Source organism: Choristoneura fumiferana, chromosome 15 (assembly GCF_025370935.1).
Source record: "Choristoneura fumiferana chromosome 15, NRCan_CFum_1, whole genome shotgun sequence".
Lineage (NCBI taxonomy): Eukaryota > Metazoa > Arthropoda > Insecta > Lepidoptera > Tortricidae > Choristoneura > Choristoneura fumiferana.
In genome coordinates, this window is record NC_133486.1 from 16,191,945 (window position 1) to 16,210,148 (window position 18,204).

The 18,204-nt window shown below is 46.8% G+C and overlaps 1 protein-coding gene across 1 annotated transcript in view; it reads right to left on the bottom strand.

Moving 5' to 3' along the window:
• The window catches only part of LOC141435918 (uncharacterized), a 49,491-nt gene that overhangs the window by 11,504 nt on the left and 19,783 nt on the right, over positions 1-18,204 (bottom strand). Inside the window, exons 5-10 of the mRNA XM_074098755.1 lie at positions 15,772-15,915; positions 12,336-12,407; positions 7,284-7,355; positions 5,683-5,751; positions 4,788-4,931; positions 350-490 (exon numbers count right to left, since the gene is read on the bottom strand). Coding sequence (XP_073954856.1) covers positions 350-490; positions 4,788-4,931; positions 5,683-5,751; positions 7,284-7,355; positions 12,336-12,407; positions 15,772-15,915 — 642 coding nt within the window. The remainder of the gene's footprint in view (positions 1-349; positions 491-4,787; positions 4,932-5,682; positions 5,752-7,283; positions 7,356-12,335; positions 12,408-15,771; positions 15,916-18,204) is intronic.

An 18,204-nucleotide genomic window follows, 5' to 3' on the forward strand; every position in this document is an offset into this window, starting at 1 on the left:
AACTGGTTTATTTTTTTTTCGATAAAAAGTAAATTAATTACGTGCGCATAATTGATTCCAAATTTATTCAAGGGAGCCGTTACGCCGTGACCGGTAAGAGCGATAAAAGGTAAAAGGAAACTGATGTAAATATGCCACTCGTGAGTCAAAGGTGACGCGCGTCGTCCGTCACTGCCGCGGTTACGAGGCCGGTCGGCGCCGTCAGTCGTTGCTGCTGCAATGGTATATAATTAATATTACTTAGGAGTAGTGCTGTGTAGCTCGCCTACGGGAAGTTGTCGTGCATCGCGGCGGCTGGCGGCTGGCGGCTAGTGGCGCGGTGTCTGTCTGCCGGGCGGCGTGTACTCACAGGATGCGCAGGCGCGGCGCGTGGCGGCACAGGTCGGGCGGCAGGGCGGCGAGGCGCGCCCGGTCGGCGCGCAGCGTGTGCAGGCGGCCCGCGCCGGCCAGCGACGGCAGCGCGCGCAGACCGCGCGCGTCCGACAGGATGCTGCATGCAATAAGCGCGCCGCTCACTAACAATCTAAGGCTGCCCGCGTGTTGGAGCGGAGCGGACCAAGGCAGCGGAGCGGTGTATAACAAAAAAATCCACCAAATTAATTGCATTAAATCCCCGCTCCTTGTCAATGGACATGAGTTAGTAAATCTAGCTTAACAATTCATACAAAACCGGGAAGCTGACCGAGAAAGAGGAGCGAGGAAGAGGAGCAGGGAAACTACCGCGAGCGGCCGCTTCCAGTTCAAGAAAAACAGTTCGCAACTCAATGAGGAGTGCCTCATTACTTTCTCGCTCTGCTCCGCTATCGAGCTCCGCGCCTATGAACAGACACAGTTCGCAACTCCGCTCCGCATTACCACACGTTCCGCTCCGCTGCCTCCCTCTGCTCCAGCGTACAGCCTGACGTGCAGTGCACTTCGACACGAAACATATGCTAGCAACAACCAACCGAGTTGGTCGAAAACATAACTATATAATGTGTCGCCATTAGGTCACCATTTGTAAACGCAAAAGTTAAGTCAATGAATGTCTTCGATAATGTCAATTCAATATAACTACCTGCACACTTACGAAAGCACGATATCGTACATACCTACTTACCTACTCTTTTCAAATAAAGTACAATAACTAATAAGTAAATAAGTCACTAATATTTAAATAAAAGAAGACGGTGTGAATTATCCACTCAACGAGACTATTAAGAAGAAAATTGTTTTCTTCACAAGACAGGTTTGAATCCATGATTTTGCCAACCGATCCGACACGCGTCACGCCGCGCGGCGCGAGGAAGCTGTGCTGTGGCGTGCGCGCTGTCGCTGTCGCTTGTCGCCTCTGCTCGGTCGCACGATTTATATAGGTACATTGCGTACACAGAACTTGAATTAACTTGATTAGATTAAGTTTGTAATTGCAAAGTTCGCCCCACAGCGCAGCTTTCCTATTACCGATTTATTCCTCTCATCTGCTATCTCGCTCAGCGCTGGAAAAGCGGCACAAGCGTTACCGAGAAAACGAAAGCTTTGAACCTCCTACGATTTTCCTTGCCTGAGGAGTCCTGCCAACCGAGCCTACGGAGAATGCGGATGCGATCAACCAACTCTGAAGTGTTATGAGTAGGAGGTAGGAGGTGGTAAGTAATACGCGCGCCGGTTGTAGATGTGCGTCAAGAATAAGACCCATTATACATTACGATTGTCGCTGATACAGATACAAGCAATATGCGTTTATGTAGCATAGTACACTAGTGTGTTACTGAACACTTAGTGGCCAATTGCCATATTATCTAGTTTTTTAACACGTTCTTTCTGACTTAAATGCAATAAATCGGGATTTCAACAAATGTTATTTCAGATATCGTGCCCTTCCATAAAGTGACTTATTGCGAGAAGCCAACGGCCTGGCTGCGTTGCAACTGTTGTGATGTTCGTATGTAGAGTTTCGAAGGCTGTTTCTTAGAGGTGCATTGAACCCGGTTAAAGTCGTGAAGCAAAACAATCGCTTGAGCGAGGCCAACCCGGGGCATAAGCCGGAGCGCGGGGACATCTCGCCTGCACGCGCCGCGGTACGTGGATGCGCTAACAAATAAGCACGACAATCGCCGTTCTAAAAGCGTTGCCTTACTTCAATTATTCCGTTGGCAAACTGGCCACGTACGAGCACTCTGTCACGTCAGAAACACATACAGCGCAGAACACGCCAATTATTGGCAGCGCTTCAAGTCTTACTGTATCAATTCTGTATTATGATTTGCATTTCCATTTGCCGCGCTACGCAAACAGCGATGATGCGAAGAGGATAAAGCCATAACAGATTTTGTCTATGGCACGTAAAATTTAAGAGCGATCGCTCGCTCTCGCCCATCATCGTAACGCGGGACATAAACCGCGGCCGCGGGCGATGTAAATAAAGCAGTAAAAGGACGATCCGAATTGCGTAACCGATCTGACGACGCTTTACGACGCGGCCGGCGCGCGCGACCCCAGCGGCTTGATTTATGTGGTGCGAGGACGTCGCCGTCGCCGCGCCCCCGCAGCCTAATGGGCTTGTTTGTGTCCGGTCCGGCCGCGTCCGGCCGCGTCCTGCCGCATCCGGCTCCGGGGCGATCGCGATAGTCGCCCGCGACGTCAACATGTCGCTCGCTACTCACAACTCGCCTCGGATTATGAGCGCTGTAAAATTTTACGCATCCCCATCTCCGTATTTTGTGTATCAGTCGTAGCGGTGCATTTTATGGCGAATCGTTATTCCACTCTATTAACCCGCCACCTTCACCGACGGCGGATGCGGGGACGCTTTGTTGGTTCCTGTCGACAGACCCATGAAGAACGCGGTTCAGCGTGCTGTACCACTACCATGAGTTTACAGTGACCGTACTCGATAGCGACGGCGTAAATTATTTGTAGAGGCGCTGTACAATTCTCCATACAAATAATTTACTCGTACCACTTCGTACGCTGTCGCTATCGAGTAACGGTCACTGTAAACTCATGGTAGTGGTACTGATGTTGACGAAGGCTAGTCCCTTTCTGCGTATCCGGTTCCGGCTTACACTTCCGGTGCAGGATTGAATAATTTTGTTTCCATAATCAATTAAATAATAGACCCAATTTTATGTACATTCAATCATCTTCAACTTGTTATGTAGGATAATGTAATCAAAACTTTAACTCTATGCCTACCTAGTTATGTAGGTAGATGTATACTCGTAAATAATGCGAGAGTTCCCGTCCCCAGCGGCACGAGGGCACTTCAACTTTAATGGTGTTGGTGTGCCAGTGCCACGGAACGCTGGAAGCCACTTACTGATAATGTCAACCGGGCAGTCCATAGGCATTAACTACATGCTTTTATTGGGCGAAAGACATTTATTTCCATTAACTGTGATCGATGTCTATGATATAAGCAAGTAAATCGGCCCAATAACAATAAAAACTTTGTGTTACAGTCGCTTCGCTACACGTATATCAGACACGCATCGAAGCGCCATCGAAGCGGTGCTCAAAAGTAATTACTTAGATGAACATGATTTTTTTAGCAATTAGGCCTAGATTCGAATACGAGCTACAGAACGTACAAAGTTGATTTTGTAAATTTTTCCAACATTACGCTGCGTGGATTCGATTAGTAGGACTACGAGTAGGTATATACCTACCTAAAAACTAAGAATAAAAAAAATTGGAACTATTTAGATTCAGGCGAAACGATCTCTACTCGTACCTACCTGCTGACGAGGCACGACTTGACGGGGGCCACAGACGGGCGTTGTCCGGATGGGCGCATTGTATAAGATCGCGTGAATTTCACTTACCTAAGTGCGAATCTATAAATAGGTATATGTTGAATACTTATTATTAGTGGCATTTGTGCGCTACGGTCGTCAGTTCACACGATGATCGCGTACTCGTGTTCTATGTTAGACGGGTACAACCTAGTTCAGGCTCCACACTCCTGCGAGTGCGGCGAGGGGAGGATTTTGTACGAGTCGCGGTATGCGGCGTTTATCCACCCACATCTGCGATTAATTCAATTGGCTGTTTCTTGCGTCCTTTGACTCCAGCTAAAAAACTGACGCTGACCGAGTAGAGCGTGCGCATGCGAGGCTGGCCAAGGGACAGCGAGAAGAGAGAGGGTATTACTGATGGTATTATTAGATGTTTATGCTTATGCTTACGCACATACCGGGCTAAGTTTTGTGGGGGAATAGTCCACATGCTGGCGATCTCTTTATTCTTCAAAAAACATGTATTCGAATATTAGTCAACATAAAACAGACGGAGAGTTGTAGACCTCACTTTACGAACTTATAAATACTGACTTCGTTGTACATATTCGAATTGTGCAAATTTGTAAGGAAAAACAAAAAAATATTCCAACAAACACAGGATGGCGGTTCTCAATCTCGGCATAACCTCGCAGGAGTAGGAATAAGCTAGTCAATTCGTTTACCAAAATGCAAATTGTAAAATCAGGCACATATATATGGCGGTAAAAGTCTACAATAATGATTCCGATTAATATAAAGGAAACTGAAAGTAATATTTATTTTTGTACAAGACTGAAGAATTATTTGCTATCAAAGAGTTTTTATACTATAAGAGAGTATTTTGACAGTAGCTTTTAATTTAATAGAATATTAATAATAAAGTTAATTTAAGAATAATTGTTGTGCCCCAACAGGGTTTATACTGGGACATGAATTTATTGGTAAGACTTTGTACACGTATAAAACAATAAATAATTAAGATTATGATGTGTGTGTGTGTGTGTGTGTGTGTGTGTTTGTACTGACAGCGTGGTGAGCGCGGGCAGGTGTCGCAGCGCGTGCGCGTGCAGCCGCGAGCAGGGGTTGTCCCGGAGGTCGAGGCGCGCCAGCCGAGAGTTGCGCCGCAGCGCGCCCGCGCCCGCCCACTCCACGCGGTTGCTGCCCAGCGACCTGCACACAATAGTACATTGTGTCTTAAGGGCGGTAAATAAGGAATTACGAACGAGAGTCTATTAGAAGCCCGAAGTCGAAGACTGAGGGCTTTAATGAGTCGATGTTCGTAATTCTAGTACCGCCCGTGCGACATACAATGTTTTTCATCACATTTGCGAGTAAATTTTTTATTTCTAAAAGAAAAATTATAATTGTTCCAAATATTGGCGATACCTTAGGCTGCGCTCTTGGCAGCGCTGCATGCCCTCCCCTCTTCCGCAGCATGTGCCTGAGCCGCGTGTGCATGTGGTCCTGCAGCAGCGCGCGCAGCACCACCAGTACGGGCAATGACTCATTTACCGACCACGGGTTTCATGACAAGCACATTAAGGTCGAGGGTTTTATTTGGGGGGTTGCAACCAAGGTAGCCTGCATGTTACGACACTGTTTACGAGCAAGTGTGATGAAAACACTCTGACTGTCTGTTCACGCGGCGTGGCCTCCCCATTGCACACGCATGCGCGATTCATAGCGCAGTATCGCACCTTTGTCGGGGGACAAAATCCGAAAACAATCTTCCTTCGCCCTTCGCGCCGCGTTTCAAATGGGTCGCGCACGCGTCGTGAAGCTGCGAAAAATATGCAAATCGGATCCACACTAATTGAACGCGGGTAGTTTGCGACTCGGCCGTGAATCGCGCGCCGGGGTGAAGGAGCGTCGCACAGCGCGTAGCCTGCGTAAGGAGAGGGGAGGGGGAGGGGGCACTCACAGGTCCAGCAGCGCGGGCAGCAGCTGCACGGCGGCCGGCACCTCCGTCAGCAAGTTCTCCTCGAGCCGCCTGCACACACACAGACACACAGTGTTACCCTTCGTGTTAACATGACCGACCTAGGCTCGCTCGACTCCTAGGCTACCTAGGCTACCTAGGCTGTCGAAGCGTCACGGGGGTTCTGTTAATAAACGACGAGGTCAAGAAGCGCGTTATTTAAATTATGGAAGTTAATTCTCGGCGGTGGCGGTCGGGGCGGGGGCGGGGGCGCGGGCGGGAGGGCGGCATTGTAATCGCCGTGATGAACGACTTTATTATTCGGCCGCTACTATCTAGACTATTACTTTATTATTTGGTGGTAGTAAAACACGAAAATGTCTAGTACTTTTTGCGCTATCGCGTCCTTTATACCGTGCGCCCTGAGAGATGTGAATCTTAATGTGCTCCGTGAGAGCCGAGGGCGGAGGACGGAGGGCGGAGGGCGCGACGACACGCGAGCAGCGCCCGCGTTCACTTGATAGTTAACCATACAAAACAACGGACTAAGTACAAAAAGTTCCATACTATAACAGTAAGCGCTACACCACTTTCCTTTTAATTTTTTCAAAGGAGGTTTTTTATCATATTTTTCTAAAATATTTAAAAGTTAATTTAAATTCTGGTATAAAATTATATTTAAAATCTTTAGATTGGATTTATCCAACACGTTAAATTGCAGTTCATTGGTATCAGAATAATGAGCGCTAAGCTTCCACAACCAGAGGCTTAATCCGCGGCCAGCCATTATTTACACACCTACTGGCGGACGCCGGCTTCAAGTGCTTTTTGGGCTGACAAATGACTGATCATTTGCGGAGGTCAACGGCTTTTTCTAGGTACTCCGTTAATTAAAAACTTGGCAACGCGACGCGAGCGTCGTCGGTGCCGCGCGTCGCGTTACGCTTCCGCCCTGGATTCGACTCAACGTTACACCTCCGACTTCATTAAAAACGTTTGATTCGGTTTAATAACGAAAATTAATTTGCGTACTTAACTGCTATACCAAAACAAATAAGTAGGCATTAAAAGCCTCTGCATACCTAACAAGGCAATAGCCTGCTAAACAGTCGTGTACATAACGTTAACTTACTAAACAAAATGATCCTTTACATCAAAGTCAAAGTAAAAATATCTATATTCAATTTAGGCTATAACAAGCACTTATGAATGTCAAAAAAAATCTACCACCGGTTCGGAAAAACCTCTGTTGAGAAGGATCCGGCAAGAAACTCAACAATATTTCAAAGCCTGGCATATCCCTATAAGTGTTTTAAAAACACTGTCACAGAAGGCGAGTTAAGTATTAGTGTTAGCGGACTGCGGCGAAACATACTCGTAATCAAGAGATGTAGATTTGCCCATTGGAACCTAAACTACTTAGGAAATAAAACTCACAATTTGACAAATAATGTTACTGACTCTAGGTAGTTTCTCAGCCATACCTGGTTCCCGGTATTGCCACTACAGGATTCGCGTAAAGCGTAGGTTTGTCGCTGTGTCAGGTCGGCGTGTAGTGTGTGTGTGTGTGTGTGTGTGTGTGTGTGTGTGTGTGTGGTACTCACAAGACCTGCAGCGCGGGCGCGGCGGCGAAGGCGCGCTCGTCCACGTGCGAGATGCGGTTGCGGCGCAGCACCCTGCGCACACGCAAACAACTTATTCATCTAACCTAAAATTACACTTCTTGTCACCAAAACTGTTTTCCGCTGTAGTAAACTACCCAAAGTAACTATTTGGATACTTGTCATAAATTGATTTGCAGTTGCATTTTCTATTATTTCGAACATATTATTTTAGCAATTATCCTAGGAACAAAATAAGGTTACAATTTACAATTTGGTGTAAGTTATTGAGCATTAATACTATGTAGGTAATGTAGGTGGAGCGCTTCTGAAAGAGGAAAGACGATGAATAATGAAAATGCTCCAGGTTTATATCATCATTAAATTCACAAAACCTGACGTCTTTATTTAATCGACTAAGCGAGAGATTTATAATAAAACTTTAACGCCGCCGTAAACCGCCCGGGACAGTTAATTCTAACTTATAACGTTTTAAATGTGTCGAGTGGTCGTAATATGAAAGCGATAACTGGAGCCGTAACGAGCGCGAGAACAGAAGCTCGAGACGCGGCCGGAACCGGCCGGCGCGTGACACCCAACCCATTATGCTAATCTAGGCAATAAACGGATCGCGTGCGGAGAAGTCGCAGCTTCGCGGTGCGACGTTGTAAGAGGTTTAGCGACAGGCACACGCGTATCAGGGCGCGGGTCGCGTCCGGGCGAGAGATTAATGTCCTCGGACGCAATATACGCAGCGCCGTGACAATATCGCGGCTGCCATCCATCGCGCCGCGCGGAGCACGCCGCCCGCGAGGTGGAAGCGTGAGAAGGGTTCCGGCCATCTCCTGATAACATGTTGAAAATTGGAAAACAAGACACCTACTAGATCATTGTCAAGAAGCTTTTAAGAAATGGTGACATTTAAACGGGCGGTCTGTTCAATGACGAATTCCTGCGTCAGGGTCACTTCCTGCTCCGATATAGGATTAATTGAAAATCCGTGTCGAGCGCCTCGCCGCTGATAGAGGAGGGCCATCTGCCAGCATTCAATACGTCGGTATCGATTTCATTAGGTCGGCGTTGAGCAGGGTCGCGGGTCGCGTCATCTCGCAGCCGCGCATTAATCGTGAGGGACGTGCTCTAGTTCAAGGGTGCCCTGCCCGCGCCCGCGTGTCCGGTGTCCCTCCTCGCAGCGCAGTAATGGCCGCCGGCCCGCTATTTATCGCTTGCATCGGATTAAACAATGTCCAAGCTATTTGTTACGACCGCGCCGCAACCCTATTACAGTTTAGAAACTAGTTCTGCGAAAATTGTACCTTAATATAAGTTGATTATACACATTATTGTTTAAAATCCATGCAAAGCTAGAGGTACACACTTCGTCGTTCTTCAGCGAGAATATTTTGTATTGTTTGTGAAACTAAAATAGCGCAATAACAGAACTGTTCAAAACAAATCCTTCCTTCTGGCGCGGTCGTTTAATGACTTCTTTTGTTCTCAATATTGGTCTTCCAACTTGAAGGATTGTGCAAGAATGTAAACGAACGATCCACTTAAGTGACAGAAGTCATAATTAAACCGCATACTAATATGCGTGTCGGCGGCCGATCGTAAGATCCGCCAGTACACGAAATTCCTAGGCATATCGTGAAACGCCGCCATTTCATGAACTGGCTAAGGGACATCCGCCATATCGTTCAAAACTCGCCGTTTAAAGATTTGCCTAGTGACGTTTAGGCAGATCATGAAATTCCTAGGCATATCATAAAACGCCGCCATTTCATGATTTGGCCAGTTTAGGCAGATCATGAAATTCCTAGGCATATCATGAAACGATTCATACTAACCACTCCTCGCTTCGCTCGTCGTACCTATATTTTTTTCTTTTTTTCGGCATATTACGATGTGCCCGGTATAGAGCTAAGAATATCGACGAATGCGTTGCTCTAATCGATCTGCCGTATTGTTTCTCAGGCACATCGTGATATGCCTGGGCAACTTTTAGGCATATCATGAAATGGCGGCATTTCACGATATGCCTAGGAATTTCGTGATCTGGTGAATTTTACGATTGGCCACCGACATGCGCATTTTGTGACGTTGGAAACAATTTAGCAGCGATCGTAACGTCGTGACGCAGCAACTGTACGCCGCAGGCAACAATAATAAACCGGCAGCCAACTATCATCCCCGGCTTCTGCGGGATTATCGCGGCTGAGATCTTAATAGCGGCGATACGGGCGGCGGCCGGAATATTAATGCCGCGATGTCGCGGTGGTCGATACCAGACGTACTCGGGCTGTTCGGCACGTGCTCAAGGCTCAAGTTACGGCTGTTGGGCTGTGGTGGGCGACCTTGGGCATGTGAAGGCCGATCAGAGACGGTTCCGGATACAGAGCTCCTCACGACATGCCGCCGCACGCATAGTAAACAGTCCCAAGCGGTCTCCTAGCTCACTCGCAGCTCGCAGCGTGGCGTCCGCGACCCGGAAGGAAGCCCCAGTCTAGAGTAAATGACGCATCAGGCACGCCGGCAGGCGCGCGCGCCGGTAATGGAGTCAATGCCGCGCCAATCGTGGCATCAATCAGGCGACGGATGAATAAGCGGATAGCGCTGCCCTCGCGCAGCCGCGCCCGGGGCGGGGGGGGGGGGGGGGGGACTCGCTCGCCTTCACCGGCTGTTTACTATCAAACCGCTGCTATCTATTTGCTGGTCAATTACTTTTGCCTCGTCGCGGGAGGCTGTATTAATTGAGGGCGCGCCGAGGGACCGCTCACGACACGACGTGATCAATCTGAGCCAGAGTAGAGCTTGAACCCTAGTAGGTATCTCCCTGAACTACTTACTGAATACATAAATTACAAAAATTAACATCAAAAGAATAATTTCTTCTTATCATCAGTACTTTTGCTTAACGAAACCCAAGATATTTAAAACTGAAAAACAAATTCGGGTGCGTTGGCCGGAATTTGACTGAACCAGTACATCCTGGATATGCGCGCCAACTGCGCGGCCCACGAGGCTCTCAACCAACACAGTTCTTTAGGTATCTTACAACAATTACAAAACAATTTTATTATTACTCTAACAAAAACAATATAGTACCTACAAACATTAAGAAAAGTGAAAAGTAAAAATAACGGAGATAATAAAAGAATAAGTAAATAAAAAATAACGATCACTGATTAATATTCAGTTAAACTTAAAAGTGCTAAAAGAGTTGACGAACACAATAACTTTTAAGTTTTAAGTACTATTCTTTAAAACCTTGCTATGAATAGTTGTTCTGTTAAGATGATTTCTAATTATAAATTCCTTCCTATGAATGAGTAGGTTGTTTTTGTGTAAGGCAGCCTATTAAGGTTAACTGGTGCAGCAGGAAGCGGGAGTACCATTACAATAACACCGGCTCGACTCCGACGGGTAAACAACTAGAGCGTCATCTCGGTCTCGGCCCTACGAGTGGACAGTGGACCGAACAGGGCCCAAGCGGGCCGAGGCCCTCACTGATCTTAGAGTGAAGATAACTACTAAAATTGTTTCAAACGATTCTACGAGTAAACATACGTCAACGAGGCGAAAATATAAGGATGTATGTTGAGTTTAAATATTGAACAATCATAATATTTCATAGTTTTTTATTTTATGTAGGTTTATGTAGGTTTAAGTTAGTACTGATAATTTCGCACTAGTAGGACCGTTCATGATGAGATGCGGAAGAAGTTTTGACAGAAGAAACAGCTCAATGAATCAATGCCAAATGTAAAGTTTGGCCAATGCATAAATTTATACATGTGTCCTCAGATCAAATAGCACGTGCCTATCAAAGGTTAGTCGTGTCGAAAAACTTCACGTTGTTTGATTCCTACAATAAGATAAAGCAAGAAAAATAAAAAGATAATAAAATAATCATCTTCTATAAAGTAAAAATAAAAAAATGAATCGTAAAATGTGTTGCTAAGCGCAATACTCGGGAACGACTGGTCCAATTTAGCTAATTCTTTTTTGTTGTGTTCGTTACTGTCAGGAGGTTTTTATGGAAGAAAATACAGAAAAAATACAACGGGGGCGATGCGAAGAAAGTGAAATTGTGACACTGGTTCGTATCCGGCCGCGGCCCTTAAGGTAAACTACCAGTGCTCGTCGCTGTCCCAGTAGTTGGCAACTTTAATCTTATGTTACTAGCAATAGAGATGCCAGCAGGGTGTCGCCTATTGGGCATTTGGCGTGTCGAGCACTCGTACGGTTACCTCACGATGTAGCTGTCCCGCTGACGCTTATGATATCATTTATACGGGACTTATAAGTTTCGTAGTAGCCCCTCTGTGGCTAGCTTATGGTTAATTGACTTGAAATAAGATTCGAAGTTCGAATTTTGCACTTCGTAGTATAGCTATTTAGTATTATAGGTATAGCGTAGTTGGACCTGCATGTTAATCGGTGAGGCGACGGTGTCCGACACAGCTGCATGTTGCACACCAGCCGACCCACCGCGCCACCTACGAGTACCTATGTTACAATTGTAGACCAATAATAGGTATATGTATGTATCAATGACTCCGTTCAATAGAGTGTCGCGGTGGGAGGTGGGACTCTGTGATCTTGTGCAACGGGCGATTCAGGCGGAACGCGGAACGACGGATCTGAGCGTGTGTGTTGCGGGCACAGAAATATATGTATAATAAAGACGTGTCACCGTTTTTCCGATGTCGCCACTTTTTCTGATGCGCTCACGTATTTTGGGTTTTCAAAGATTTTACCAAAATACAGAATCAACAGTAAAATGTGTAATCCTTTGACCAATTTGAGCTGTTGGACCCAATGAGAGTTAGCAGCAGCGCTCTCGATTGGCATCTACGAACTCTGGACTCCAGAAGTGCGGTGCGGATGGCAAGGCGAAAAACGCCACACTATATTCTAAGAAAATCGACATGAAACTTCACTACCTACTGAACATTGGCCGACGACCACGACCACTCCATCAAGAGGGCAGTGATTTAGAAGAGCGTGGCTGTGTGTGTGTGTGTGTGCGTGTGTGTGCGTGTAGGTACTCACAGCGTGCGCAGCTCGGGCAGCGGCGGCAGCGCGTCGGGGCCCAGCTCCGCGATCAGGTTGCCTTCCAGGTTGCTGCCGACAAACACATAATCAGTCGCATTTCCATTGCATTATACATAGTAAGTACGCCAGCGGCTGCCGTTATTTCCGTTCGTTGCGCGTCCGAAACGCTCGTCGCTCAGTGGTTACCTGAGAGCACATGGAATGAACGGAAAAAAACCGGCCAAGAGCGTGTCGGACACGCCCAAAATAGGGTTCCGTAGCCATTACGAAAAAATTAAGTAATATTTTTCTACGGAATCTTCCAAGTTAAGGTATATTTTATACCTTAGGCTGCTATTTACTCTTAAACTACTAATAATTCTCAAGCAAACTTAGCCGTTCTAGTTTTCCTTGAAAGTTTGATATACTTACTACCATTCTGAATTTTTTCAAATTTTTCCACCTGTTTACATTTAAGAGGGGGGGGGGACGCTAGATTTTGATGAAAATTTGCACTTTAAAGTTGAATATTTCGCAAACAAATAATTGCATTGAAAAATCGTCGTAGAAAACCCCTAATGGTTTTAAAAGACCTATCCAACGACTATAGGGTTGGATGAGAAAAAAAAAATCATCCCTACTTTACGTCTATGGAAGGTACCCTAAAAAAATATTTTTTGAATTTTTTATTGTACCATTTTGTCGGCATATTTTACATATATATCCGTGGAAAATAACAGCTTTCTAGCATTGATAGTCACTGAGAAAATCCACGGACGGATAGACAGACAGACAGACATACAGACATGGCGAAACTATAAGGGTTCCGTTTTTGCCATTTTGGCTCCGGAACCCTAAAAACGCTCATAGCGGCACGGCCTGCTCTGCTGCCCGACGGCGTCCAGTCTACGGCCTTAAAGCTACCATAAGGATAAATATTCGCAGCGCAATTGCAAGAGCAGCTAGTCTCGCGACGCGACGGCGCGCGCGGCTCACGCGCGCGCCGCAGCGCACGCCCTATATTCCATTTCTATTTTCATTTTGATACATCTTAATCTTAAGACGACGCTAGTGGGCGGCGGGATTAGCTAAATTATGTAAATAAATGTCGCGGCGAAATTGATGGGCGGAAAAGCGCCTTTGAATGAAAATATTTAACTGCCTTTTCTAATTCTAGATCCTCATTAGACTTCATCAAACCCAACAGGAAAACAGTATCTAAATATGATTGAAAATAGTCCTACTATTCAATAATTTTAATCGTATACGAGTACATTGTAGAATTGGATTATAGCTACCCGTATTGGCATTGATTACCTTTTGAGACACTTATTTGTTATAAGTTTGTTTTCGCGAAATAATCTAGTCCAAAACTCATTTTTGTCCTGACGCAAATTTGAGGAAAAATCATTATAACGATTTGGTTGTGCCGTGTACTCGTATCGCCATGTTGGGTCAATAATTATATTCTCCCGTTTTAAACGTAAACCGGTTAAAACATAATTAAATATGTAGTAGGTACTCGCTACGATCCGGCGGTGGAGATTGATTCCGGATGACTCATTCAAAAGTGTTCGTATGGTATTGCGGTACATATATTACACTGCGCAGAGCAATAAAGCTCTACTACGAGTAGGTATGTAGAGCCGCAGCCGCCTCGTCTCGAGGGCGCGCCGCGGTGTCGTCGTCCATTGAATGCCCCGAGTTCAGCGTTGAACGCAATCTCTTCGAGGATTATTGTTAATGATTGCGAGGTGTGTTGGTTGAGATGATAAGCGGTGGTTGTCAGGTGCGGCGGTACTCCGGGCGCGGTCATCGCCCCCGGCGCCCGCGCCCGCGCGTGCTCTGGCTGCGCCGCGCGGCCCTGAGCTTTCACCGGCGCCGGCACTACACGAGGCCTCGATTCGCACATTCCCACCGCCGACTCGTGATTTGGAAGAGTATTTGAAGGAAAAAGTTTCCAGGTCAATTATAAATATTTATTAAGCGGCGCTGCTCTTTCCGCGAGCGCGCGTCAAGTGGGGGGGGGGGGGGGGTGAGTCAGCGGCCGCAATTAACTCCCGACCTACACCACGCGTGCACCCAGCTGCAGCTGTTTGTTGACTGTGTACATATTTCATTAATGATCTTGTAAGCTTTTTAGGGTTCCGTACCTCAAAAGGAGAAATCGGAACCCTTCTAAGATCACTTTGCTGTCCGTCTGTCAAGACCCCTTCCGTATCAGGAACGCGTGGAGGTGTTACGCTGAAATATCAAATACTTAGGTCTGCTACCCTTTGAAGCAGTGAAAAAATCAAACTTCTAAGTACGTAGCCGTAATTAAAAGATACAGTAATTAAATAATGTAACTATAAAAAAAAACATTTTTAATACAAGCTTTTTTTACTGGCTGTACTTTTTGTTGACTGTACTTGCATTGTCACCCAAACTACATATGCATACCAACTTTCAAATCGATGCTATAAACCGTTGAAGAGTTCCGTCCTACGGAGACGATCCTGGCTGGACTACCAGGATGTCCCTACTAGATTATTGTATTGTCACGCAATTTACATAAGTATTCTAAGACAGACAGACAGACAGACAACGGGACAGGTGAAACGAAATAAAATCTTGTAAAAAGGTATTTCTATTCGGTTGTCCAAGAAACTTGAAAGCTCTTATAGTAAGTATACCAATAAGAAAAGTCTGAAAATCTTATTTTTTTTTACGTCTGCTCTATGTAAAATGTAAAATGAATCCACATTGCGCTCAGTTTGCTTACGAGAGAGGTTCTGCGCACTGGATATATATCTATATAGATGCTACAAATTTGTACGGAACCCTGTGCGGTGCGCTTGTCCGACTCGCAGTTGGTCGGTTTATGGAGGTTACACTCAATGGTTTTTATAATAAAATGTTTTACAGTGCTCTTATGTCCATTTAAGTATTTTATTTATTTTATTTCCAACTCGTCATGAATCATGAGTCATATAAAATATCTTTATTTGGCAATGGTGGTAGGAAGAAAACAATATGGAAAACGAAATCACTATGAAGATATCCTGTTTTCGTTTCAATGTAGAGATCTGTTTAGCGATTATTCCCTTAAGTAAATAGCCGTGTGATAGTGTCGTCGGGTCGTCAACGTACACACGCAGCAGGCGCGGCGCTCACGAGGTTATGAGTTACGTGACGCGGCGGCACGCGGCACGCGGCACGCGGCCGCGGCCCGAGCAAGGGAACTGGCATTGTAGCTCTACACACTACACACTAGGGGCCGGTAAATAAATAACAGGACAAACAAAGTGACAGCACACCTGGCTAATACTGCCGTACAAAACTCTAAGGAGGAATCCATTTTGACAACTGATTAAAGCGTTATCAATCGATGTATCGTGCATGCATGGGACTCGTGGGATAGTAGGTACAAACGAGAGCCACGTGGCACGCACGTGAGGGCCAACGCACTTACAGGTGGTCCAGGTGGCGACAGTGCTCCAGCGCGGCGGCGGGCGGCGCGCGCAGCCGGTTGCGCGCCAGCCGCAGCACGCGCAGCGCGCGCAGCCCCGCCAGCGCGCCCGCCGGCAGCGCCGCCAGCGAGTTGTCCGCCGCCGACCTAAGGGAGCGGAGCGGGACACGCTCGGTCAGGGCGCGGCGCCGGAGCCCACGTTGCATGCGGACACTCGGTGCCGAGCACTTTACGGTGTTTCGACTGCCTCATTTTTTAGTCCTTACGAATTGGCTGCAGATTTTGATGTAAATAGTTTTCGATTGAGTATTTGTTGGAGTTCGTGTATTTCTACCAGATAACTAAAAAAAAGTATCAGAATATCCGGCCAATTTTACACAAAAAGAGACTGTTGAAACGCTCTCACGCATCCTATAATCTGCATCTTGTGATGTTCCGTAACGGCACCGTCCACACTCCGACGCCGTCACTGTTACTACGCGTAACGACGCCGCGCCTTGGTGATTTGGCGAGTACCACTACCATGAGTTTACTGCAGTGACCGTACTCGATAGCGACGGCATAAATTATTTGTATGGAGTACGGTCGAGTAGGTACGGTCACTGTAAACTCATGGTAGTGGTACAGGATCACTCGAGTGTATCACGCTAGTTAAGAGCGACACACGAGCGAAAAAGCTCGCCGAGCCACCGGTAAGGGAACTTACAACTTACGTGCGTCACCCCACCTGGCACTTTAGATTTCCTTCTTCTGATGTGAACGGAACCTCTTCTGCCTGCCATTCTATCTAAATACATTTCCCTAGTTATCTAAATACAGTTCAGACCTGTTCAGACAATCTAACAGCGCTCACTAATTAACTCATTTATTACCCTGCCTCTGCTAAAATTATAATTTCGCAACTTCGTCGTAATTAAAACTGACGCGATTAAAATTGAGGGTCCGATATTAGCGAGAAAGGTGAGCTCTCGCAAAATTAATAAAATTAGGCGTTATTAAGAAAGTTATCAGGTTTCGGGGCGGAAAGCGCCCGCGGCCGGCGTTTAAGGAGCGAGTCGCGGCGCGGCACCGGTTTCACGATTCTTGAGAACGTACGAGCTCGTCGCACCGCTCTCTAATTCGCGGGATTTAATATTTCGGCTGGCGCAAGTATTTGGCGCGTGATAAAAGTGACAAACGACTTCCTCTCCTTGATGCAAACCAGTCGGGATGGTCCCCGGTTTCGCAACCGCAGTGCGCGCCGGAGGAGCTCGCCGGGCCGGGCGAGGCCGTCGCCGCGGGCGATGCGAGGCGCGTCTCGGGCTGAGGCCACGTAGCTACATTCATTGCTTGGCGGCTGCATGAATCGTAATAAGACGTACGCCTCACTCAACAGCAGTCCGCGTAGCTTCCCAGCGCTCGCGCTAATCAGGGCGCGGGCCCGTATAATTAAATCATTCGGCAAACAGCTCCGCGACAACGCTGCGGGGAGGCTCTCGATTTGTTTCGCTAAACGGATTGTCGGCTCGTTAATTACGTTCGGTGGAGCCCGCCGCGCCGTAATTTGGGTCCCTTCCCGAAACTAAGCAGCATAATCATGTTTTCCTGGAGTTCCATTTTATTGCCATTTAAATTATCTCCCACGTAAATTATCAGAGACCGTGTCCGAAATGTGTCAAGCGAGATGATGCGGGGCTCCGGCGGTCCGCCTCGTTGCGTCAACAGTTTCTATCACTTGCACTCGCCTGGAAAATTATTATCAAAGAAGAAGAGGCGCGGGGGCGAGCGGCGCCGGCGACGGTCCGCACGCCGCGCCGCGCCGGCCGCGCCGAGCGACCATTCGCGCCGAAACTGAACCGAGGCCGCCGGCTTGCTGCACATTTAGTATTTACTGCACGTTATCTATTTACCTACGCAACGGCGGCATTGATTAGTCACTTACGTATTGGAGATTGTAGAAATATAGTTTTGCATAAGTAGGTATAAAACGGATAGGAGGTGGCTGATAATAAAAAAAGGTTTTTCGTGGAAGGGAAGAAGCCTAATTTGAATGTTATTAGAGAGGCGTCGCGTCGTGCGATCCCGGCGCGCGGGGCTGCGTCAGCTGCCCATGAATAATTTATAATCGATTTATCAAACCGCGCTCACGACGCGATCCGCCGCGGCCGGACAGGGATAAATCATACTGACAAACACATAAACGCGTTTGCATCAAAAACAAACTGAACTCAATTGTAGTAATACAAAAGGACGAGCGTTCTAACTACGACGAGTATAGTATAGTACATATACCGGCGCAAGTAATAAGAGCTAGGGCGGGAGCTTCTCTAGCGTCAAATCAAAGTTAAGGGACTTTTGACGTAAGACGCCGGAGCCGGAGCCGGAAAACTGAGGCCTTATTTGATTGCGATCGCGACCATCACAAACGTAAGGCAATAAGGCCTCTGGCTGCAAAAG